General features: G+C 33.4%; 1 protein-coding gene across 2 annotated transcripts; it reads right to left on the reverse strand.

Annotated features, from left to right (window-relative positions):
- Positions 1 to 1,633: 1,633 nt before the first annotated feature.
- Positions 1,634 to 26,729, reverse strand: LOC110630429 (uncharacterized protein At5g08430). 2 transcript variants are annotated; one of them, XM_043949662.1, is made up of 9 exons: positions 26,511 to 26,729; positions 22,407 to 22,477; positions 21,718 to 21,905; positions 19,759 to 20,614; positions 19,033 to 19,145; positions 16,987 to 17,046; positions 10,448 to 10,498; positions 2,941 to 3,011; positions 1,687 to 2,057 (listed from the first exon to the last, which is right to left on the reverse strand). In XM_043949662.1, the coding sequence occupies exons 1-9, from the start codon at positions 26,618 to 26,620 to the stop codon at positions 1,871 to 1,873; spliced, it is 1,707 nt and encodes a 568-aa protein (XP_043805597.1). In that variant the 5' UTR covers positions 26,621 to 26,729; the 3' UTR covers positions 1,687 to 1,870. The 2 variants fall into 2 exon arrangements, with proteins under 2 accessions (XP_043805598.1, XP_043805597.1); XM_043949663.1 differs by lacking the exon at positions 26,511 to 26,729 and having other exon boundaries at positions 1,634 to 2,057; positions 21,702 to 21,905; positions 22,407 to 22,482.
- Positions 26,730 to 27,907: the final 1,178 nt, after the last annotated feature.

Here is a 27,907-nt window from a genome sequence, read left to right on the forward strand (position 1 = left end):
TCGACTCAAAAAACCTCTCGTTAAACACCTGAATAAGTATGTAAAGTGCATTCGTGAGAGTTTTTTATGCACTTTTAGGGAAAGTTTACATTTCAATAAATTAACATTTGCTTTTATAGGTGAACAAGATGGCGAGGAGAAAAAAATATGGATGGAAAGTATACAAGGAGCTATGCTAATTTATGGTGATACCAGTATTACCGGAGCTCACGCCTATGTTGCTACTAAAAGCTCTTCTACTAGTAAAGATGAAGATACTGATAAGGAAGGGTTTGATAATTCTAATGAAAAAGGTGAAGATATCCACATAGACAAAAGCATAAAAATAATATAGAAAATAATCATCGCAAAACAGGAGATCAATTTCAAAATGTAATAGTTGAAAGTGAAAATTTCAAAAAAAAAAAAAAAAAAAAATATTAGAGAGAAGGATGAGTTCAGGAACATCATTCACTTCAGTTGGAGATAGCGGAGAGAGTTGCGAGACACATTCAAAACAAGATCAGAAATTTGTTATAAATTTTCTTAATGTACTAAATGCTTTTGAAGGAATCGATGGATCATTTTATGTTAAGGCCGCTTGATTTACTCTAAGGGGCGACATGGAATGACACAAATTCTTCTCTTTTCATAAAAAGTAAGTTTGAATCATTGGTACCGAGTACCTTTAAAAACTTACCCCTTAGTGAGTTTGACCAACTCAAATTCAAATTAGCTGAACCAATGAATTTTGAATATCGAATAGTTTAAAAAAAAAGCCACTCAATTTATATATAATGATCCATATTTTTTACCATGTTGGATGAGAGAAAAAGAGATCGATTTGCTTAATATTTAAACTTATATTCACAATAATTAATAATACATTTTTCTATGTTTTAATTTTTATGTTAATCATACTATTTTAATACATTTTGGGATCTTATATTATGTTATAATAAATTATTATAGATTATGAAGTTTCTCATAATATTTAGTTTGATTTATTTTATTGTAATTTCTTTGTTTCATTATAATATCATTTACTATCTTAAATTTCTTTTTTAATTGTAACATAATTTTTTTAGGTTTATAAAAAGAACTCATGAATGGATTTGGAGAAATTTTTTTCAGACTTTGAAGAGAAGGTTGAACAGTTGATAACCATCTATTTGAATAATGAGTATAATCTCATGTATAAAAATAAATCTCGTCCTCGAATAATTTCAATACTAAATGGCTAATTGAAATATTAAATGGTCATCCTCTGAATTATTTCGTATGGAAAAATAAATTTTCATAAATCTTTGCGAGGAATTAATAAGCAGAGTAGAATGAATTTTTTTATTAATAAATTTATAAATTTTATTTTAATATATATATATATATATATGTGTGTGTGTGTGTGTTCAATTATTATTTGAAATGTAAGTTTATTTTATTATTAAATATTCAATTGTACAAATTGTTAATGTGGTTTCATTGTAACAATTTATAAAAGAGATTAATATAAAAACAGTTTTTAGAAAACATAAATTAAAAACAAATAACAAGTTTTTAGTTTTCAAAAAAAAAAAAACCAGAAAACATAAAAATTTAGAACCAACAACAAATCCTAAGAGAATAGTCTTCTGTGAACTGTAAAACAAATATAGAAGGATACCTTGTCAAAGACAAAAATATTTACATTAAATGAGGTGTCGGAAGGAAAACAACTGCAACGATTATATAATTTATGTTCCAGCAAAGACAGTTACTAATAAATATGAGAACAAACATCAAAAACATGTGCTGCAAAAACATTCATTCTAAAGATAAACAAAAATGCAGGAATTGCTTAAGCATTTTGTTCTCTCACAAGAAGTCCCATCATCATCTTACAGGTTTTGTACTAGTGATCCAAGTCTCCACAAGGATTCACTGATGTTTCATCGTGGTCTGGAGAACTTTCCACAACTTCAACTGAACAAGTTTTGCACTGGACAAGCTCTGCTTTAACCTTTGGTGACTGTTTCATTAATCGTTCCTGCTCAGATGGTTTCTTGAGATGTTCCAGCAGTTGTAAATATTCATCCAATGTTTAATGCAAAATAGGTTAAGGTTAAACATCATTCATCAAAATCAATAGCCCAATAAATGCTTCACGTATGGCTTCCCATATGGAACAATTAATCATGGAAGATTAGACCCACAAGTGCGTGAATTGTTAAAAGGCTATCAGAAACTCAGAATCTTGGTTTAGATTAGAACCCATATTCAACCTCAAGCTAGAGAGGGTCCACCAAATTTAGATTACAAGAATGGTGGGTAACGTTGGCTCCAGCTATGTCTACCGCTATTCTGCAATCTTTTAAAAAGAAACTATAACAGAGAAGAGGAGACATCAGGGGCCTCCCTCTATTGATGCAAGCGCTTCACTGAAAGTGCCTCGCCTAGGCCAAGCAAGAGGCACCCAACACCTTTTCCAGCGCCTTAATAACACTGGAGACATCTGTTGCACCAACCATATTATCCTATCAAAAGAGTGTTCCAAGATATGCCTAAGTGGGGATTGAAGGAAATACTTAAGGGTTCAAAAGGAAAAAACCTAAATATGGTCCATGGTAGATTCAAAACGCAAATAAGTGGACTTAATTTTCAGTTGAGTCGCATCACTTGTTTGTGTCTTGAGTCCGCTATATACCACCAAGGCTAGGCAAGTTTTTCCTTCTAACCCATTACATTTTAGCTTTGACGAAGGTGCACAAAATTAAGGTTGGGTTTTACCAAGTTGATTAGCTACCGCTTCAACTCTTAGTTGACTGTTGCTAACTATTTCTTTTCATTTTTTTTTTTTTTTCCATATGGTGACTAGTGAAGGCTATTAATGTCATTTGAAATAAGAACAGTGAGTTTATGTGGAGTGTAATAAGCATATAATGCTATAGTTAACTCTATACCACTCACACCATGAAAGGATATTCTCTCCTCCATCCCTTCTCATTAGCAAAGTCAATGCGCTTTTGTAATCTGATCAGCTCTTTCTGAATCCACTGTAACAAAATTTTCCAAACATTTAGAAGAGGAGAAAAAAAAAAAAAAAAAAAGGAAAAAAGGAGGCAATATGATGGTTCAACAAAAGCAACAATAAAAAGAATATCCTTAAGGTTGAAAAGGAAAAAAAATATATATATATATAGAGAGAGAGAGAGAAAGAGCAAGTAGCACTTATATGTTCTAAAAATAAGCAACAGTCCCTTAAAGTTTGACCCAATAATCAAATAACCCTTGACGTTTTTCAAGATTTAAAAAAGCCCTTCAAGTTTTAGAAAGTATCACATAAATCCTTCAAATGGAAAAACAAAATCAAATAAATCCTTTTCCTATTTTGAAGACAAAAAAGCCCTCAACTTTGAAAATTATATCAAAAGAGACTGGACTACAACTTACCTCCAATTCAAATTCTACCAAGACTGTGCACAAAGATCTTTTGGTGCACAGGACCCTCTCCAACTACGATGTGTATCTAATCTGTAATATCCCAATGGATATCTGCTGCATCCTAAAGTAAATTGATAAATTTTTACCTAATAGGTGAAAAAGCTTCTCTATAGGTTCATCATCCGTGTCAGAGTCAACAACATGATCTAACGAGAATTGATTCTAATTGTTCTTTGAAAATAATCTTCATCATCATTGTAGGCATTATCTTCTTCAATGTCGATAATAGTGTTTAAAGAGTGGTACATTTTATGGAGTGCGAGAGAAATAATCAAAATTTAGAGGCTATATTTTGAATTCACTATTTGGAGAGGAGATGGAGGCTAAATATATAAAACGAAACATTTTGGTCCTTTGAGTTCAAGATGAACAAGTAACTTAAAGATCACAAATACCAAGCAAGGAATTCGTAATAAAAAGTTGAGGTAGAACATTAAGAAAAAAAATATATATGAATGTGAAGCAAAGTTATAGTTATTCTATAAAATTTGAAGGGTTTATTTGCCAGGAATGACTTATTTGATCTACTTTTAAAGTTTGAACAATTTATTTGATCTTCTAAAATTTAAAGGCTTATTTCGACCCTGAAAAATTTTAAGGACTTATTTAGCCATGAAGCTAAACTTCAAGGGCCTAAATAGGCCTCGTCTAAAGTTAATAACAATGCTAAAAGTCGACCAATCTCAAAAGCTATATGCAGAAAACAAATTTCTAAATACATCTAAGTTGGAAAAACACCAAATGCTGCAACACGGGCATTGAACACTGGACACCCTTTCTTATGGAGGGAAAAACTGAGAAAGCTTTCCTCCCAAAAAAATAGAAATAAATAAATATTTGGTCATTCATTCAGATCCTTTAAAACCATTTAAATTTGAATTTGATATGAAAAACTTTCTCATCTCTCTAAGATAGTTGCACCATCACTCTCAATAAGCAACCTTTTGACCATAAATCATGAATTCTTTCTTTAGAATTGTCTAGCATAACAATGAATTTCACATACATTACTACTAGATTTCTATATCAGTAGTAACCTCGAAACAACGCCTCTATTGAACAGAGAAGAATTACATAAGAATAAGAAAGATCTTAGAGAATAAAGGAAAGAAATACATGAGAAAGATATAAAAGAATAGAAAGATTAGAGGGAAACTTGAGGAGACATCTGACATATTGTTCATTCTAGAAAACAATCCTCAAAGCGTTTCTTTCTATACAGTCGCTAGCTAGTAAGTTTCATTGACTTTCTATTAACAGCTCTAACTACCAATGCATTTCCTCCAAAATCCAACTGAATATTTTTTTTCTCCAAATCTATCAAAGTATCAGCAGCAGCCAAAGAATCAGGGTTTCAACCGAAATAGAACAGGTATTCTCTTGAAGGGAATAAAGAAAAGAGTAGAATAGAATAGAGAGGAAGATATTGTGGGAGAGAGAGAGAGAGAGAAAGAGAGAGAATAGAAGAGAGAAATATTTGACATTGTATTCAATTACTGAATAATCAAAGCTTCACTATTTATACTTCAATTACTGAATAGAAGATATTGTGGGAGAGAGAGAGAGAGAGAAAGAGAGAGAATAGAAGAGAGAAATATTTGACATTGTATTCAATTACTGAATAATCAAAGCTTCACTATTTATACTTCAATTACTGAATAATCAAAGCTTCACTATTTATACTAACTTTGTTACACTAACTGCATATCAGCTCCTATAACTATCTTTGACTTCTCCTAACCGCCTACAACTCAACCAAATCTCCCTCCAAAATAACAGTCCCGTGAGACTAACTACTACCCCTCTACTTAGCCTGCCTATGCTTCTATCTCCTGTATGTGACAATACCCCTTCCTTTAGAACCTTCTTGTCCCCAAGAAGGTTGAAAAGTTGGAACCAGTGAGCATCATGTTCAGCTTCTGTTGGAGCAATATAACACTGTAACAAGCAAGTTAGAGACTCATTTGGCAACAAATAGCTTCAGTGAGGGCCTAATTTCCTCCTTTGCCTTCTCCTCATTTCAAATTCATTCTCTCTTGAGCTGAAAATGATTGCAATAGCCAAAGAAATACATCTTCATCCTCTGTCTTCTCCCAATTTCAAACTCATTCTCTTTGAGCATCATTTGATTAAATGATCTCAACTCAAATAAACTTCCCCCAAGAACAAGAGTACCTTCATAATGAAAAGTTATAGGAACCATAACAGCACCTTGTTGTAACCTTGCCTTTCCAACTGCAATCTGAATGGGAAAGAAAAAATGAGAATCACATGCATAACCCAGTACTCTTCCCTTTAAGAACAAAAAATTGGAGTTTCCAACTTAAAAATTTGCATAGTAATTACAGCTCAAATTGGAAGCTTCATCCAATGTTTCAATACACAGTACTTCCTTGCATAAAGATTCAGTTCCTAATCTCCCAAGAAGAACCTTCTCATTAGTGACTTGCTGCCTATTGGTGAGTCCTGCTTCCTCTCCTTGTACATACCACAATTCCAATGTGACTTTATTAGTTAATGCTGTAACATTTTCAGTTTCATTTTCTATAAAACTCTCCAACATTTGGGGTTTTAAAACTGAATTTTCTTTTTCCTCAGCTGTAAGTGAAGCATGAACATCCGACGATACTACATTGAGATGTTCTTCTACTATGCCCACACCTTTAATGGATCCTTGTGCCTCTATTTCTGTTTTTTTTAAGGGGGGAGGGGGGTCGAATAACCTCTATTTGAAGAATTTTGGAAATTTCTGAATTGTATTTCTGATATTTATTACAAACTAATTACATCCCTGTTATACAAGTGTAATCAAGCCTAACCAGAAAAATTTACAAGAAAGGCAACAAATGATTCCTATAATAAATCCCTAAATTAACACTAAGATCCCCACACAATTAAGGGACAAAATACAGTCCCAAATTTGTCAACACTCCCTCTCAAGTAGGCATAGATATCACACATTGAGTATAAGCCTAGTGTTTGTAATAAGGTCGCCGATGCTCTCTCTAGGAAGAATGAGGAGCAGCTGACTCTCTCCATACTCTCTTATCCCATGTGGCTAGATTGGGACTCTCTCGCTAATGATATTGCTCAAGACTCTTCCCTCCAGAAAATCATTTCAGAATTGCAGGTTGACCCTACCAGTCATCCTCACTATGTATTAATCCACCACCGGTTATATTTTAAGGGTCGTTTAGTGCTCCCTGCTACTTACCCCTGGGTCCCAAAGCTCATCACTGAATTCCACTCGACCCTACTTGATGGTCATTCTAGAGCTTATAGAACATAGCGCAGGATAGCTGTTTCTTTTTATTGGCATGGAATGATGAAGATGATCACTGCCTATGTTGCTTCTTGTTTAGTGTGTCAACAAGTTAAATGCGAGACTCAATCTCCGACTGGTTTTTTTGCAGCCCTTGCTCATACCACAGGCTATTTGGGAAGTTGTTGGTCTTGACTTCATCACAGGATTAACTTGTTCTAATGGGGTTGATTGCATTTTGGTTATTGTTGACCTGTTGTCTAAATATGGTCATTTCCTTTCTTTAAAGCATCCTTTACCAGCTAAGAGTGTAGCTGAAGTGTTCACTCGGAAAGTTATCCGCCTGCATGGTATTCCCAAAACCATAATCAATGATCGAAATCCTATTTTTTTGAGTTCATTCTGGTCTGAAATATTTTGTCTGTAAGGTACTCAATTGTGCTTTAGTTCTGTCTACCACCCTTAAACGGATAGGCAGACAGAGGTTTTCAATCGAACTATTGAAACATACTTGCGTTGTTTTTCTTGTGAACAACCCAAGACTTGAGCCAAATGATTTGAGTTGGGTAGAATATTGGTATAACACAAGTTTTCAGAGTGCTATTGGCAAGACCCCATTTGAGATTGTCTACGGTCGATCCCCACCTTCACTGACTCAATTTCTTCTATGAGAAACCATAGTAGAGTCTGTAGCCTCCTCCTTGGCTGATTAGGATGAAAGAATTTCATCCTAAGGCAGTTAAAATTTAACTTGCATAAGGCCCAACAGCGGATGAAACAAACAGCAGACAAAAAGCGAAGGGACTTGGCATTCCAAGTCAGTAACAAGGTGCTTCTCAAGCTTCAACCTCACCGGCAACAGACTTCTCATGTTAATAAAAAATTATCTGCACGTTTTTATGGGTTGTTCGCCAAAGCGGGTGTTGTTGCCTATAAGCTGGATTTACCTTCCTCTTCTCGCATTAATCCAGTTTTTCACGTCTCTCAACTCAAGGAGTCCTAGGAGATCACAATTCAGTTTCAACCCTACCAGCGGATATACTTTACCAATGGTACACCCAATAGCCATTTTTTCTACCCGCACCATCCATCGCAATGGCAATTAAGTACAACAGTTATTAGTTCATTGGGAGGTGCAATCTGTTGACAATGCTATATGGATTGATCTAGAAGATTTTCAGGGCCAATTTCCTACCTTCAGCCTTGAGGACAAGGCTAGTCTTTCAGGGCAAAGTAATGTTACGGGTGCTAGTGATCCAAAGGGGCCTAAACCATTTAGAGTGAATTCTAGAAGACTCAAAAGGAATAACAGAAAATGATGACTTAGCAGGCATCTTGGGGCAGAGGACAACTAATGATAAGAAGAGAGAATCGTCTGTAAATAGAGAATGTAAGAATGAGAAGGGCATATTATTGATAGTAATTTCTTATAGACTCTAGAAAGAGTGACTGGTTATTTGTAATCAGTATCTTCTTGTTTGGCTATAGCCATTAATATCAAAAAACGCTCTCTTTCCCTCCTCTTACATACCTATATCTTTGTGCTATTATTCCTTACTCTACCATAGTGTTATAGATATGTACAACTGCAGATTAACTTGCCTTAATAGATAGCATGATTATAGGATTAATGGAAGCATATCTCATTTTGACTGTAGAGTATTTCCGCACTCAAAAATCTTGTAATCTATATACGTGTAACAATCATTCAGAGAAATATATAGAAAATTCAAAAATCTTCAAAGTCTTTACACAACTTAAACAGAACAGATATTCTCTTAAGGGAATTAAGAATGGAGTAGAACAAAATAGAGAGGAAAGATAATGCGTGTGGCACGAGAGAGAGAGAGAGAGAGAACTATTTCATATTGTATATTTGTATTCTATTTTTGAATAATCTCTTCTACATGTATGCTTCACTATTTATACTTTGTTACAATAACTTACTATCAGTTTATTTGACTTCTCCCAACCACTCACAACTTATAACCAAATCTCCCTCCAAAATGACGGTCCCATGGGACTAACTGCTATAGCTCCACTTAGCCTGCCTATGCTTCTAACTCCTATATGCGACACAAAAATCCCATCAGACATTTCCCCTATACCTCCTCCTTCAGCACATATTCTTGTCATCAATAATATGATAACTCAAGAAATTGGGCTAGCATAAAGATTCTAAACTCCTAGATGATTCCTCCACTTTAGCTTAGATATAGATTATTAATGTAAAAAGGGTTAATTTCTTCCTTTTTTCTTCTCCAAATTTCCTATGCTTGTTCCTTCCTGAACTTGCTGTAGGCTACTGGTTTCCAAAAACCTTTAGGATGCCACCATAATCTGCTTCTAAGATGTCAGGTAGTTGTGTAATCGTGGCACCCATTTTCTTATTAAAGATGATGCAAGATATAGATTCACAAGTCTATGGACAAGGAACATACCTTCATTGCCAAAGAATGTGAGATTCCAAATAATACTGTTGATACCTATCTCATCTTGAATCCCTAATAATTGAGGGTACCAAATTGCTTGAAGGACCACACTGAACTAGGGTGCTTGTTGGATCAAGCTACAATGTAGATTATTTCCTTGTCAAATTTTTCTTCACTATTGTGCCCCTTTTTCTTATCAAACACCACATATTATAAGCTATTCTAAATGGAGCTTGAGTTGACTATATTATAGAATATTGGGCATGATTAACTTCTGCACTCCAACACGAGGAGGAAATATTATGAAAGGTCAATCATGTATATTTATAAAATTTGTGTATTATTAATTAGTTAGATTCTAGGGCATAATACAAGTTATGTTCTTGACCAGGACACATTATATAATATATATTTTTATCAAGATCATTATGAAGAATCCATAGAGAATTATATATCACAATAAGAAAAGAAGACAGAACCTAGAGTTTTCTATCAAAAGGATTTTTCATTTTTGAGAGAGAAACAGAGAGAAGACAAGTAACAAATTTGCCTTGGCTCTTTTTCTATAAATTCTCCTTTTTTTAATTAATAATTCCATAATTTATAAAAAGGAAAATATTAAAAAAATAAAATATATATATATAAAATATTTTATTCATTTGGCAAAATGGTGATTAATTTGGATGAAAAATAAAGGTGTTAGTTTTATTTGGCTATGTACAACCCTTAAGGCCTGTTTTGGACATTAGGCAATAGTCGAATGGGCTAATTTCCCATAATTCCCATAAAAATTTTAATGTAGAAAAAGGATCTTCAATTTCTGGATAAGATCCAACATTTTAGTTGCACAATACTCTTAAATACTCCATTTCTCTTTATAAAGTCTTTATCTTTCATTTTCCACACAATTTACAACTCGCTCACTGCATTATCCCTTTTGTACCCCTCTTCAACTTTTTCTCTACTTCTTGAAAGTGCATATATATTTTGGGACATTTAGAAAAGGAATAGTGAACAACCATTTTGGATGCAAGGAGTGGAGAAATAAAATAAATATCTTAACTTTCATAAGTATGAATTAAATCAAAATTGTTCCTAGATTTGTATTTCCTTCATAACATCACCCTCTAATCCAAATGTGAAGTCTTTGACCAAGTTGATGCTTGGGCTAGTTCTAATATCTAAGTTCTGCATATTTTACATGCCAACACTAATCAATTGATAAGGGTATGAAAAAGATTCAAAACGAAAAAAGAAGTATTCAACAATAATTCATCAAGTAAAAGATACTTACATCTTTCATTATATACTCGTGTAGATATTTAGCCTTTTGTTCAAGCTCCACCTATCAAGTATCAAATAATGTAGTCTCATCAATTTTTTGAGTAACCCAAATTTTCATCCATAGTAGAGAGGTATTATCACACAAAGTTGGTAAACTTAGTAATTGCATTTAATTCACATAAGAAAAAGACTAGATAACATACATCCAATTCTATCATAAAGTTTCTTCTTTATTTTAGTAAGTATATTCAATAGTGTGTTGATTTTTGTGTTACAAAGAAACAATTTTAATTGGATATTTGGATATTAAATCTTATTCATTTTTCTAAGTGGCTTAAAAGAGATACTTGCAATGCAATACAATACACGCATCTTTAGAAGCACCACCTTAAATTTCTTTGCCAAATAACAAAAGGAAAGAGGAAATAGATCTTATTACAGTCAACTCCAATTCTATTTGTTTCCCCTATTTTTTTGGCGTAGTTATAGTTTGCAGGCATTGTAACTCTTGAATTACTTAACTCAATTAAAGAATAACTAAAATAGCAAGCAATAGAAAGTTTTAAGTACTATACTCAACTAAAGTAGCTCACAAATCTAATCAAGTATTTAATATCTTTTAAATGATTTGTGGACGGCCAAATGTCTAAAAATCCAAATATTTTCCTGAATTTTCAATTTTAGCCAAAAACACTTAATTTTATCAATCTGATCCTAAAGAAATATTTTCCTTAGACATTTGTCTAAATTTTACAAGTCATTTTATAGGTGAAATTACATGAAAACGCTAATGTCATGCTAATTAAGAGAAAAGCATATTTAATGGGGATTCATATTTCTCATTAAAAACTTATTTTAATGATTAAGACACTGGTAGAGTAAGCAACAGTAAATCAAGGATATAGGAACATAAATGAAGGAAGAAGAACAATTTCTAATATTAATGGCTGTAGCCAAACTGGAAGACACTGATTACAAATAACCAGCCACTCTTATTAGAGTTTACAAGAAAAGACTATCAATGACATGCCCCTCCCATTCCCAAAATCTTTATTTATAAACAATTTTCTCTCCCTAGGTTAGCTGTCCTCTCCCCAAAGATTCCTGCTGAGTCATCATTTTCTGCCACTCCCTTTGAGCCTTCTAGAATACACTGTAAATGGTTTAGGCTCCTTTGGATCAATAGCGCCCATAGCATTACCTTGCCCCGAAAGACCAACCTTGTCCTCAAGACCGAAGGAAGGAAATTCGCCCTGAAAATTTGCTAGATTAATCCATATAGCACTCTCAACAGATTGCCCTTCCCAATTAACCTATAACTATTGTACTGAAGTGCCATTGCGATAGACGGTGCGAGTATAAAGAATGGCTACTGGGTGTACTATTGGTAAAGCATCAGTAGCTAGATCTGCTGGTAGGGCTAAAACTGAATTGTGATCCCTTATGACTCAGTTGAGATACGTAAAAAGCTAGATAAATGCGAGAAGAGAAAGGTAAATCCAGCTTATAGGCAACAACGCCCATTTTGGCAATGACTATGAATGGCCCATAAAAACATGTAGATAGTCAACTATTGTCGGTGTGACCTAAGCTTGAGAAACACCTGGTCACCCACTGGGAATGCTAAGTCCATAAAAACACCGTGTAGGCGGATAACTTCCCAAATGTACACTTCAGCAACACTCTTAGCTATTAAAGGATGCTTTAAAGGAAGGAAATGCCCATGCTTAGACAGTCATTCAACAATAACCAAAATGCAATCAACCCCGTTAGAACGAAGTAAGCTTGTGATGAAATCAAAGAGCAACATCTTCCCAAATAGCTTGTGGAATAGGCAAGGGCTGCAAAAGACCAGCCGGAGATTGAGTCTTGTACCTAATGCATTGACAAACCAGACAATAAGCAACAATGATCATTTTCATCATCCCACAGCAATAAAAAGAAGTAGCTATCCTGCAATATGTTCTATAAGCCCCGGAATGACCACCTATCAATGTCTGAGTGAAATTCAGTGATGAGCTTAGAGACCCGGGGGAAGTGGCAGGAATCACTAAACGACCTTTAAAATATAACCGGTGATGTAATAACACACAGTGAGGATGATCAGTAGGGTTAGCCTGTAAGTCTGAAATGATTTGCTGGAGCAGTCTTGAGACCCAATCTAACCACGTGGGATAAGAGGACTAAAAGAGTAAGCTGCTCCTAATCCTTCCTAGAGAGAGCATCGACGGCCTTGTTACAAATATCATGCTTATACTCAATGGTAAACTGATAGCTCAACAGCTTGGATAACCATTGCAGTTGAGCAGAAGTTGAAATAGGTTGCTTGAGCAAATGGAGAAGACTACGCTGATATTTGTGAACCATAAATACTGTCCCATTAAATAAGGTCACCAATGGTGGACAGACATGACTAAAGCCACTAATTTCCTTTCATAAGGAGACAGCCAAAAATTTGGAAGACAGGGCCTTGCTGAAGAAAGTGATGGTTGGCCCTCCTGCATCAACACAACGCCTACCCCTGAGCCTGAGGCATCACAATCCATGACAAAAAGGCTTACTAAAATCAAGCATCTGTAAAACCGGAGAGGAAGTAATAGCAACTTCTAGATTCCAAGGAAAACCCACACCCTTTTACAATAAGGTAGCTATCACGCCTACCCCTGAGCCTGAGGCATCACAATCCATGAAAAAAAGGCTTAGTAAAATCAGGCATCTGTAAAACCGAAGAGGAGGTAATAGTAGCATTTGGATTCCAAGAAAAACCCACACCCTTTTACAATAAGGCAGTCAGTGGTTTAGCTATCAGACCATAATCACGAATAAAACGTCTATAATACCCGGTGAGCCCCAAAAAACCCTAGACAGTGGTGGGCGAGTTAGGTTGAGGCCATCGCAAAACACTTGAGATTTTGGAGGGATCCATAGCAACAACCTGATCTGAAATGATATGCCCCAAGTATTCCATAGAGGTTCTGCTCAAACAACATTTTTTTTATTAGCATAAAGCTGATTGGAGCATAATAATTGCAAAACTAACCTAAGATGCTCCAAATGAGAGTCCCTGGGGCTGTAAATTAAGATATTGAAGAAGACAAACACAAAGCGACAGAGGTAAAAAAATGTTATTCATAACATATTGGAATGTAGCCGGAGGCGTTAGTCAATCCAAAGGACATGACAAGGAACTCATAATGACCAAAATGTGTGCGAAATGTTGTTTTATGGAAATCGTCAACAGGTAATAGCCCGACTTTAAATCCAACTTCAAGAAAAAACGAGCCTCGTGCAATTCATCAAGCATTTCTTGAATTACAAGAACGGAATAGCGGTCTGGTATGTAGCTTTGTTCAATTAGCAGTGCCCGGCTTTAAAGGGATACAATGATCAAAGGTCCTCTATGGGGAAAGGTTTTTGGGCTCGGAGAAAATTTCGTCCTTCTCTTCATCAAATTCAGACAATAGAGTTGTGATATCCGATCGAGGAGACTCAATTTCAGAAGAATCAGTGACAGATTCCCTTGGTAAAGGATATGTTGAATCCCACATCGGTTGTGGAAAAGGATAATGTGCCCCTTATATGGGCCATAGGGGCTCCTCCCCCTTAAGCTAGCTTTTGGGATGAGTTAGGTCTGACCCAAATTTAACAGAATCCATTTGCCATAACAAGGGCACACCCGACACATCCTTAATTTTATGGATGACTTGGGCAGAGAGAGGAGTATGACAGAGAAGAATCTCCGCTTAATGTAATCCAAGAACCTCCAGATATGAAAGACATTGTCATATACCGCCAATTAATTTGAACATCTTCTAATTCTTCCAGCCACAAAACACTGAGGATCAAATCCACACTACTAAGAGGAAAAACATAACAATCGGCTGTCATGGCGAAAGATTAAGCCTGCAATTGGAGGTTGCAATAAAGGCCAGTGGAAAGCACTCAATGGCCATCGCCTAATTTAACTGCAAAAGGAGAAGTAGAGTGCACTGGCAATTTTAAGCCGTAACAAATTTCAAGGAGATGAAATTGTGGGAGGCACCACTATCTACCGTAATAACGATAGGTCGAGAAAGAACTGAAACCCAGAATTTCATAATTTTTGAGTGGGTACTGCCGCCGATAGAAAGAAAGGAAGTTCAATAAGGGAGAAGTGGACTTCATCGATGCAAGGGGAAGAGATGGGTGAGACTTTTGTTTCAATATTGTCAATTTTGTCGTCTAAAGAGGAAGACTCATCTTCGACGGCAATGAGAGCTCGAAGAGATTTATCGGGACATTCATGCAATGGAGAGTAAGGCAGTTTGCAGTGAAAGCAAAGGTCCTGAGAGCAAAGCTCCTAATATTCTTGGTGAGAATAGTGGTGGGTAGAACGAGGGCAAAAAATGGGTGAGGATTTGTCTAGTGGAGGTGGGAGGAGAGTTCGTTGACCAGTGTGTGTAAAGAGAGATTTGTCGGGAGGATGGGAGGGTTGATAATCTTTGGAATGTGTTGAGAGTCTACTTAGGGCCTTGTTTGGGGTCATGGGTGGATATGGGTTTAGGAGAAAAAACATAGGTGGAAGGCATATGGGTAAAGCCCATTAAAGGTTTAAAAGAAAAGGGAGCCTGAGGAGAAAGAATTGGAACCTTTCTACAAATCAATTTCTCTTTCAACCTCCCTGAAAATTCGCATGGCATAATACAAATCCTACGTCTCATGAGAATGCAAGTGAACCTAGATGTCTACAGGCAACCCATTCAAAAAATATTCCAAGGAGTGAACATCAGAGAGAAGTGGTACCTAGGCTTCTCATCACAAAATCATCGATATACTATGCAATGGATCCAATTTGGCGCACCACAGCCAAATATTCAAAAGGATTATCCATAGCCTCTATTTGGTAGCGAATCATCAGCTCAGAAATAACCTGTAACCAAGAGAGGTGAGAAGCCAGCAGAGCCCCATCCATGGCAACTAGAGCAAGAGAGATTTTCATGTTATTCGTTGTATGATTAATTTCAAAATACTGTTTAGCACGAGCAATCCAACCCACTGAGGCATCTCCACTTTCTCGGATAAAGACGAAACAGATAAGGAAGGAGTGGTTGTGGATGTAGAAAGATCAAAAGGTGATGATGTCACAGGGGGCGAAGGAGGAATACAAAAATCATTAAGGGCGATGGCCCTACCCTTGATAAAAGAAGTCAGCAAGGCTTCGAGCTTGGAGAAGCGCCGGTCCTAGCACCGGTGCGCCATGCAACTCGTTCTAATCGGAATGCTTCATAAGCATCTTCCAACGCCATTGTATTCCTCTCCACCTTATCAACACAGGATTCCATTCGGGTTTTGGGCATGGACGAACATGGGCAAGTCAAGGCCAACTTGGTAGTGTAAGGAACAGTAAATCAAGGATATAGGAACACAAATGAAGGAAGTTGAACAATTTCTAATATTAATGGTTGTAGCTAAATAGGACGACACTAATTACAAATAACCAGCCACTCTTACTAGAGTTTACAAGAAAAGACTATCAATGACATGCCCCTCTCATTCTCAAATTCTTTATTTATAAACGATTCTCTCCCTAGGATTAGTTGTCCTCTCCCCAAAGATTCCTGCTGAGTCATCATTTTCTGTTACTCCCTTTGAGCCTTCTAGAATACACTCTAAATGGTTTAGGCTCCTTTGGATCAATAGCACCCGTAATAGAAACCAAATTCAACTTAAGTAATTGTTTATACAAATGAACTATTGCCAAAATGAAATTGATGTCAAAATTTGAGTATCAAATTTATAAAATTAAAAGCCTTGGCTAAACTTGAAAAGTGTTATAACGTATATTAATTGTACAATTTTAGATATTCAAAAGGGAAAAAAACTTATTTTGAATTGGAACTTGAGCCCACTCAAATTCATTCAAGTTTGAACTTAAATCAATACTAAAAAATTAAAATAAAAAAAAAACTTGGACTTAAAAAGTGACCGAATCAAGCCGAATGGAGTTCAAGAACAGCAAGTCTACTATCACAGTAAGTTTGAATATGAAAAAGGTAAAAATTTGTGCCCATTGGTTGGGCAGTTGGAAATTATCTTTTACCTTTTAAGTTTTCGACAGTTGACTTGGGATGTTTAGTTGACATTACTTTTATATCAACTTTTGAAAGATCAGCGATCAACAACTCAGTAATAATTGTCCTGCTGAAAACTATAATTTTTCAGCAGTCAGCTTTTGAACCTTCAACAGCTAGCAGCTAACCACCGACATTTGACTAACTACAAAAGTTTAAGCTATTGAACCAAAAACGCCCATACTTCAGTTTCAATTAAGTTTTGAGCTTTGAATTTTGAGTAATATACTATATTGAATTGACTTAGCTCAGTTACACCTCTAGGCATTGGTTTAGTATAGCACAAGTTGGTTGCAGAATCTAGATTTAAAATTCAGTTGCAATTTTTAACACACAAAGTTGTGCATACATCTAGCATGTAACATTGTATGGATCCCTTTTATATTATATAATGAATGATAGAGGCACAAATTTTTATTACGAGTAGCCTAAAACTTACAACTGTTGGCTTTGGGAGGAATTCCTTCTCCACTTTTTGTTTCAAATCATCAATCTCTTCCTGCAAACAGTCATTCGCAACTCAAAATTTAAATAATCTAAATAAAACATAAAAAAAAATATATATTTTGTTTGCATATTGGCTTAATAGAAACTCAAAGAAAAATTACATTCCCATTCCCTAGGTTTTATTATAAGTATGATTCATGACGACATTAGATCAATTCCCATGCTCTTATCATAACAATGAATTTTGGAAAAACGTCATCCAATCATGGGCTAAATGTAAATTTTTTTGTTAGTTGTTGACCTTAGTGTGATGTTAGCATGAAGACAATATTGTTCCAGCATAGCATCAGCAATTCCTAGTCATTTTCTTTTCAACTCTGCTAAAGATTGATCTAGGATTTTTTTTTTTTAATTATTCAATTGGAAAAGAAATGCTCACCACTGATGCAAAATAACTTAGGTTAAAGGAACAATATACAAATATAGAGAACAAAGAATATGTGTTATGAAGTACTACATACTCAAATGCATGTCTAAATTCCTACAATGACTAATATTGTTATATCCTTCATAAGTGCAATGAACTCGAAAACTTCTGAAATTCTTGATAGAGGAGAATTACCAGTTCTAATCCTCAATGGCACTACACCATTAAACAGTAGAAATGCAAAAGAAATTTTACTACTTTCACAAGGAAAGTCCATACTAAGACCATAAATAAATTAAAAACCAAAAACTAACTAGAAAGTAAAAACTAATAGACCAACACAACAGAAATTCCTAACTTCATATTTACAAAAGAAGGATTAAAAAAAAGGAATTAATAAGACATAGAACATTGAATAAGAGCTAACTAACATGAACATATTCATAAAATGCTTAACATATTCATAATAATTCTCATTCATAAATATTTGAATGGAGGATTGCAGTGTTTTAGCTCACGTAATGTGTTTCCGGCTAATTTCTTTATTTTTTATTTAAATTAAAAATTAAAGCTAAATTTCATGAATTTTTTAGCTAAATTTCTTGATATCTAGATTTAACCCCAAAACCAAGAGCTCAATTTCTTTGATTTTTAGACTAAATTGAAATTTCTATGCTAATTTGGATAAAAAGTTGAAAATGGGCCAAATTGAACTTCCCCAATAAGTACAAGAGTTAAATTGAGCGTTAAGCTATTTTTATTCATATCCAAAGTGCATGTGGGCACCACATCAGCGATTACACACAACCTAGACATATTTGATACAATTGAAATACAATAAGTAGCTAGGAACAAAACTGATAGCGGTTAAAAATACTGGATCAATTAAAACAAGGTGCAAAGTGGAGGAAATACAGTTGAGAAAGTCACTAGGCTAAAATAACAAGGATTGAGAAGGGCGAAGGAGCTGCACTAGAACAATGGAAACCCAACAAGAAGAAAAGAAGGAAAAATAAAAAAGGCAAAAGGGAGAAGTAACTACATGAGTTTTGTGTGTTTTGTGCAGTTGCATGTTGTTCTTTCCTTACCAGCAGGGCTTTGGTGAAATTGGATCTTTCTATTTCCATCCATTCTTTGTTTTAAGTTGGTGTGGAGGAGAACATGATAAGCTCACTTATGATGTGGATTAAACAATTAAAACAAATACATTCAGAAAGAAAATTTTTTGAGGCGCATGCTTGAGTGATTAACCTCCTTTGTTGTGTTGAAGGCCTTGAAGCACCTAGTATTCCAACTCAAGTACCACTTTAATAACTAATAGCTACCTAAGAGAGGTACTGCATTGAACCCAACAATGACTGCCAAACAAGATTCCCACATCACCCAAAACTAGTATAAGGGGGACAAGTCAAATAATTTTTCTTTTTCTTTTTCTTTTTCTTGGAGAACAAAAGTCGAGTAATTTTAATTTATCATGGTGCATCAAATTGCATTTAGCTAGTAATATTCTGAAAATGGAAAAGCTTCAAATCATTTGAGCATTATTATAGTGTGTTTAGCACTCATATATCAATAAGCTTAGCATGTCTACGATGGGAAGATTTTGGGTACCTCACAAAAGTCGGAATCTGACAACATGGAAATGAAAACATCTGTTGGAAAATTGGAAACCCTTAGAACAATATCACCATCATTTTCACTAGTTGTTGAGATTTGCTTAATCCCTGAGAGGATAAGAAAACAAAAGGAAAGGAAGAGAGAGTATTGGTATCAATATAAATGCAAGGAACATTAAGAAAAAGCAAATGAATGGCAATCTATTGGATGTAAATTGCCACTAATGAATATCATATTTCAGATTAATGGAGTTAAGAAAAATTAAAGGATGAATTACCATCAGATCCCTGTACTAAAATTAACTATTAGTCCCTATTTTCAAACAACATCCCATATTTTGTAAAATAAAACTCTTTAATCCTATTTAATTTCTATCAAAGAAAACATAAGTCAACATATTTTAGCCTTGCTCAGAAAGACGAAATAGTCTAAATAAAGTAATAAACTACAAGGACATTGCAGTGACTAAATAGTACAAATATTTATAGTTAGTTACACAATATTTTCTTTGATAGAAATACTAAAGATTTTGTTTTACAAAATACGTAGACATTTTAATTAAGTTTTAAAAATGTTAAGAGCTAAATAGTTAATTTTGATAAAATACAAGGACTTTATAGTAATTTATCCAAAAAGTGTAAACAATTAACACCAATATAAGCCACCACCCACATTTACCATAATATAGTAGGTTATAAAAGGCCCAGTTGAAATTCCTACCTGTTACTTGCAAAAGCTGGTGAGAATTTCTCAACCAGCAGTCTCTTCGGTCATTTTTTACTCTCACAAAACTTCCTACTACCTTTTGTTCAAAACTCTGAGGATCTTTTAACAACTCCTGCACTAAACTTTTTCTTAAATAGACAAGTCTGATATTCTCTGAAACAATAGACGCAAAACAGCTTTCTTGGACTCTTGGATCTATTTCCAACCCTTGCAATTTTCCATTAGAACTAATGGTTTTCTGCTTCTTGTGAATTGTGAAGGTCTTTTCATTTTTTCCAAGGGCACAGATCTCAGCTTTATCCAATTTTTCATCATCATCATCTGATAGGTCTAAGTTCACAACAAAATGAGCTTCTAGAAGATTATACAGTTTGTTCTTATTCATAGATCTCCTCCTAAAAACCGAATAAAGCCTTTCATCACACAGGATCCTCTTCCTTTTTCTGGGATCCAAAAGTCTTTTTTCTTGAATATATTCACAAATAATTGAATGAACATCATATCGCGATAACTCTTTTTTCGTATCTTTACCAATAGATCCAAGAAACTCAATAAGAGGCTTCGACCCCCAACCCATAAATTCCATTTTCCTGGACCCCTTGCCTTTTACAATTCTTTCAAATTCTTCAGTATCATCGAGCTCACTATCAGACAATATCACTGTAGTATCTTTTTTTCCCTTGCCAATCATTTTTGGCTTGGAGCTACACTTGGAGAGCTGACCCTTCTTCAACCTGGCATCTGCTGAATAGACATCCTCCAAATTCAAGCCTTCATCTTCTTTTATGATATCCCAATATTCCAAGAACAGGCATTCATATGTGTTTCGATCTTTTAAGTCTATCTTGCCCTGCATATTAATAATGCCACAGTGAAAAAGAAAGAAGCATCCTATAACTGTGTCCACTTCCACAAAAAAAAAAATAAATAATAAAATAAAGATTAGATACTAATGCGATTAGATTTTAGCATTCTTAATTAGCTCCTAAAGTACCTATTTCATTTGAATTCAATTTTAGGCTACAACTATTATGTTCATTTAGAATAAATTCCTCTTTCTTTTTGTTCGCTGGTCTGCACTTCACAAACTAAATTTGGGGAAAATTAGATTATGCAATTTATGCAGGTAACAATCAAAGAAACTTCATTTATTGAAAATTTCTGAATTTTCTTAGTGAGGAAATTGTGTATGAATTGGAAAATTATTAAAAGGATAACTAAGGCTTATCAAACTAATTTTTAACAAAATCACTCAGCATCTATATTAAATATTTTTTCAATACCTTTTAGCATACTTAACAGAATGATTGACTTGAAATATAATAAATAATGGAATAACGAAGGGGATGAATTTAGATGTTACAACACATGAAACCAATAATGCATCACATCCCTACTGCTTTTCCTCTCAAGAGAAAAATATAAAAAAATGATTACGCTGGTCAATCATAGTGCTAATGACATAGATTAAATTGATGTCAGAATTTCAGATGCAATATATTCAATATGATAAACAACTCCAGTGCATTCCCTTTTCTCTCATAATCCTACATTTAATGAAGTGCTAAAAATAAAATTAAGCATCTTGTGTATTGATTTTCTTTTCAAAACTGAACAATTAAATGATCCACTAATTGAACAGAAGCTAAAATAATAAATATTTTTTTCCCTTTTAACCATCACCAAGTCACAAAATCAACTATATCATAACATATATTTTTTCCCCCTTCTCATTTTCACCAGTTGACAAAATCATATTTTGTACAGAGTATCACTGGGTAAGCCAAGAGCTATCACTGGTTATATTCATGTATTTTGCCGGGCACTTCTACAAGGCAGCATATAGCCTTCGTAAAAGTAGCAATTTGTAAGCAATTGCATCCTGTTAATTAGGAAAAAGAAGCAACTGAGAATTCACATCTTTCTACAGCACTTACAGGATAATTTACATACCCCATCAATGTCCAAATCCTCTTTATCTTCAACAAGCAATACAAGCTCCAAACACTCGTCGCATAGCCCTTTCTTCCCTCTAACAGGTGCAAACTCAGCAGCAATGAGGCATTGTCCACATACAGCATTAGGACAGCAGTAGCAATAGAATTTGGGGGATTTATGACACATCAAACAAGAATGCCGATCTGCAATGTTAAACCAAAATATCTAGTATTTGGAATATATTGGAAAAAATAGTTTTCCTTCAGTGAACAAGAATATAAGAACAGTTTAAACATATAAAGACAGCAATTTTTTTTCCTTTTCATTTTAATAAGGAAAAGAATTTTACAAGCTTACCTTTGGCAGTCACTGCCCAGCATTTAAGTGGTTAGTAGACTACTAGGTACTGATTACGTGCCTACACAACGAAGTGGTTTTCTATCTTTTCCTTTACAACAAACAGTTACATATTAAAGTGGAAAACAGACTTTCCTTTTTCTTGGCATTTGTTAACTGCAGCCAAAAAAATCTCTTTCCTTTTTACTTTATTGCAGTCTCATTTGTCTCATTTTTATTATATATAAAAAAATGTTAATATTTATTTTCAACAAGCATTACCATACAGTTGGTTAGGAATCATTTCAATTACACCACACACTCTGAGTAAATATATTCATCTGTAAAAGTAACTCTGAGTGGCTTACCACAAGTCCAATGTTCTCCAATGGAATCATCCTTTCCCACACACCCTGGATGATAAACCTTCAAACAATCACTGAAGAGAGGAGACAAGTTACTAAGGTAATAGAGACAGCAGTATATGTTGAGATGCCTAGTGGTGAATTCACACACATGCACATGCATATAAATGCAAAAAAAGGGAAAAAAAGGACACAGGAAAATTAACAGTGTTGTTTTTTACAAAACAAGCCCATGCTTTACTTTAAGTGAGTGGAGGCAGCATATATGTGAACATAGATGTATGCCTATTAGGCCTCAAAGCTCATGTGGACCTGTTTGAGGTATTTGGACTGTGATAAAGTAGGGGAGAAGAGAGGAGAGAATCAGAGAAAGGAATTTACTTACTAATAGAATAAGGAAAGACAAACACACAAATTATCAAGAACAGAATGAAGAAGGCACCAGAGGAAGGGATTCCGTATTTCTGAAAACAGAATCTCACAATCACAGAAGAAATAATCTCTCCCCTCACAGAGATAAGCTATACTATGTGACCCAACCCCAAAATGGAGTAATTACAGGCTATGTTACTTGGACTCGGATACGGGTGTCAGAAAATGGGTCTACATCCCTATGTCTAACTTGTCAACTTTCTAAATAGAAAATACGGAGATATGGATCTAATTTTAGATATGGGCGCTTGGATACGTTTATATTATATAAAATAAACTAGAATAAAAAATATATAAAGTTATATAGTAAAAATTATAGTCTAAATGGATTACAACCAAGAATATCATCCAAAATACAACTACATAACTATTTTTATATAAATATGTGCTCTTCATCTTGAGAGAAAAGAATACTTTACTGACTACACATGAATATGTCACTCAAATGTCTAAGTGCATAAATATGTATATCGACACGATTACGGCATAGCAAAATGAAGAGTTAGAGTATTAAAGATTACAGGTTTTCTCTCAAACCCCCCCCCCCTCTATTATTTTCTATATATAAATATTTGAGGTGCTCTCTTCATATGTTTGCTGCATTCTGGTATAACGGAATTACTGCCAGCTCATGCTATTTCATGTTTGAACTTCTAGAATATACTTTCCACGTGTGCTTCTTTTGTATCCTGCCCCTTCTTGCTCTCTTCTCCTCTTTGCATGCTCTTATCAATACCACCCACATCAGAAACAGCCTTGTCCTCAACGCTGAAGTCAGGAAATTGGCCACGAAAATCACATTCATCAATCCAGGTTGCTTCATCAGCAGGATGGCCTTCCCATTTAACCAGTAATTGTTAAGTAGGAGTTCCATTGTAGTCCAACATCCTGCGATTCAATATTTCCTCTGGAAAAACAGGAATTGGTTCTTTAATAGCCAATTTAGGAGGTAGAGTAGCAATAAACGGATGGTCACCAATCACCTTTTTGAGTTGGGAGACATGGAAAACGGGAGGGATCCGTGCATCGGCAGGAAGTTCCAATTTATAAACCACGGTGCCAAATACAAGCAATAATAAGGAAAGGTCATAAAATCTAGGTGAGAGTTTTGGAAACCTCTCTTTCTTCCTCCACTTTCTGCTTTCTTCCTTGACATTCTTCTCTGTTCTTGATCCTCTTGAATCTTTTTTTTCTTATGTTCTTACTCTCTTGAGACTCATTATCCTCTATTTTCCTCCAATTTTTCGCTTTTTGTGAAAGTCAAAGTACCAACAGCAGAACTTGGAACTGGAAGAGATTATTCTGGGTATGCTTGAAGATGAGAAAACAAAATGGAAAATTCTGAGAAGTCAATTAAACTAGAAACAGAACTTCAGCGGTCTGAATCAATTGTTCCCGCCAATTCCTTCTTCCTAATAGGTCTGTAACAACCTCCAGACATCTACATTGAATATAACTCCCTTCTTAACTACTACTACACTCTTATATATAAGATCTACATATTAATGTTTTATTATTAGCATGTTAAAAGAAACAAAAGTAATTTATTGCATCTAGAAAAATAAATAACATAACTATAAAGAAGGGAAAGTCATGAAATAAATAAATAAGCTAAATAAAAATCAAACCGAATCGAAAAGAATAAAAAATCGAATCAAATTTCTGAATTAATTCAATTCGGTTGGTTTTTTCAATTTGAACTGAATATTGCTCATCCCTAATTATCGCTTACTTGTAAATATGATATTTCTTAAAGTTTTTACACAATAAATTGTCAATTACTATATATATCTTTTCCTTTTGTCTTCCATCTCTTTCCATGTTTATATTATGTTATAGTATTATTGCATCTTTTTATCTTCCACCTCATTTAATTTCCATATAATGTTATAGCAATAAAAATGCATTATTGCTATCAAGTATCTTTCCTTTACCATAGAACTTCATTGCATTTTACATTTCGATACTCAACTCTGTATCCAATCCAGACACTGTAAATATTTCAATGTCAGTGCATTATAAATTTTTGTTTATTATTTTAGTGTCATGTCTGAAATATGTTCAAAGAAAAAGATCTCTATTTTCATGGTGCAAGACAATAATTGGAAGTCCTTACTTGATGAATCATTTTAAATACAATCTATTGGAATGTATAAAGGTGAAAACTTTATTTGGATAAATAACAAAATATAAAAGGTAATATAACAAAAAAAGAACTTCATATGTGGTCTGCAACATATATCTATCATATATATATAATCAATTCATTGAAACATGCAAGTTTATTTGACTAAATAAACTTTCATGTTTCAATAAATTGATTATAATTATTTCAATATATTTTAATAAGAAACAAATAAAGTTCTATTGAATTTACAATAGTTAATTTTTTTCTTGACAGACTTTTAATCAATGTTATCAAGGTGAGAGGCGATACTAAGGTAGGCAATAAGGTCTTCTATTGCTTTAGGTGAGAGGCGAGGCAAAACCTTTTTGAATTGAGGCGCCACACTTATGTACATATGTATATATAGTGTATAGATATACATGTATACATATATGTATAGAAGTTATACTAAATAAATTGATTATAATAATTATTTCAAAAAATTTTAATAAGAATCGAATAAAGTTTTATTGAATTTGCAAAAATTAAATTTTGTCTTCACGAACTTTTGATGACAATTATTTTCACTTATTTTTGTTAAAAACACGTTTTATTTAATTTTCATTTATTGATGTCACATCATTGATTTTGTCACGTGATATATGTCAAATAATTATTTTTGACCAATGGAATATCATGTGGATTTATGTTAAATCTTTAGATTTTACATACATTATATATATATAGATCTTTATTCTAAAAAAAGAAAAAAGTCAATGTCTTCCGATTTGCAGTACTTAATAAATAAATAAATTTTACAGGAAGATTACAGGGTATATCCAAAATACAAGAATGCATTTTTCTAATAAAGGCATTTTTATGGGGAGATTATTAGGTATATCCTATATTGCATTGACATACGAATTTTTCAATAAATCATGGAGGTGGATTCTAGATTATGTTAATATTTAGTATTATTGGGTGTATATAAAAATTTCATTAGTATTTCAAGAATATTATCGTCTGACTTTTTTTGTCCACTTAACTAAATTGGACAGCCTTTTGAAACAAAAAAGGAAAATTGAGGGAAAAAAAAAAAAGACAAAGCAATAACTCATTTCTACCCAAAAAAAATAGCAATTTCTTTTTTTTTTAAATACATGCTAGGGTGTGAGATTCTATAAAACTAATGGGTAAACATGTACGCATGGATTGATTTAAAAGGGAAAAAATTGAAATCGGCAATTACATTTTTAAAAAACAAAACTAATATTTTATATGCTGTGCTATTTTATAACGGACTTAATATTTCATGCTTATGTAGAATCACTGCTTCGGAGAGAATATTCGTCATTGAGGTCAGCTTGCAAAGCTCTGTCTTGCACATGGCCACAATAAAAAGACAAAAATACCCTTATAACAAACCAAACAAAATAGAGGGAAAAAGAGGGGCCTGCACACTCCAGTCCAGTGACGTAAGGAGAAATTCAGCAAAAGGAGCAAATCAACCAAAAAGAGACAATGTAGCAGAAGAAAAACAATGGCTTTGAGAAGAGGAGAAAACTGACTTGAAATCGCAGAGAATTAGGTCTCCACCGTCTTTGCAGACGAAACACCAATCTTCGCAGTCTCTTTCTTTAACAATCTGCCGTTTCTTAAGCTTTGTTCGGCTCTTCATCCCGTCGGAAAATGCAGCTTCCCCAAAATCCTCTCCTCCGTCGGGTGAAATCAGGATGCAACCAACACCAAAACCTCTCCTTTATGGAATTAGAAAGCGACAAATTTGGGAGAGAGAACTAATGAACCTTTATTCAGGTTCGGTTTCGGGAACTTTGGATTCCAATAATACCCCTACTTTGTATCCGTATTAATTGCACTTTAATTGGGAGAATTTGGTAAAATTGTTGATAACTTTTGTCTCCCAAAAAACTTTTCTTGACTAGGACGTCATTTTCAAAACAATTACATTCTCCATCTTTCCATTTTTTTATTATTTTAATATTATTATTTATTTTTTATACTATAATAATATTTAAATTGATTATTATAATTTTATGTAATTTTATATTATTTTTAAAAAAATTAAAATATTTTTTATATTTAATAAAATTTAATATATTTAAAATAAATATAATTAAAAATTTTATTTTTTATATATATACAAAATAAAATAAATAAAAATTATGAGACATATAAAATAATATTATAATTTATATATTTATAATTTATAATTTATAATAAATAAATTATAATTAAAAGTTAAAGGAGAATTGATCGATTCAATAAAAATTTGATTAAATTTAGTTTATTTTTTAAAATTTATTTTTTAAATAAATCAAACTTGAAATTAGTAGTATTTGACTCATTAAAATTTATGAGCCGGCTCTTTAAGAGATTCATGAACTTACTCATTAAGCATACTTCTTAAAATGCCCGTGAATGGACTCATCAAGCAACCTCGTAAAATGTTCATGAATTTACTTAAACTTGTTAAAAAACTCATGAATGAACTAATTAAGAGATTTACAAGTTAAATTAATTTATAAGTCCATTAAATTAATTTATAAGACTTATAAATAGATTTAATAATACTCTCGTTTATGAACTTATTAAATATAAATATTATAAAAATTGTATATTTCTAAAATATAATTATGTATAATTTTATTTTAAATTTATAATAAAAAAAAATTAATATTATCACTGTATATAAAAAAATTTAATATATCAAATAAAAATACATTATTAATATAAAATAATAAATACTACTAATAAATATTAAGTAATATTATAATATTTTTTCATATGAAAAGTTATAAATATTCTATTTTTAATATTTATTTGTATTATTTGTATCTCTTCCTTAATTTTTGAATTTTTAAAAAATTAAATAAAATTAAACTATGTAATCATATATTTATATTCTTGTTTGTGTAACTATACTAATAATTTATAATTTATCTTT

Source organism: Manihot esculenta, chromosome 13, assembly GCF_001659605.2.
Source record: "Manihot esculenta cultivar AM560-2 chromosome 13, M.esculenta_v8, whole genome shotgun sequence".
Classification (NCBI taxonomy): Eukaryota; Viridiplantae; Streptophyta; class Magnoliopsida; order Malpighiales; family Euphorbiaceae; genus Manihot; species Manihot esculenta.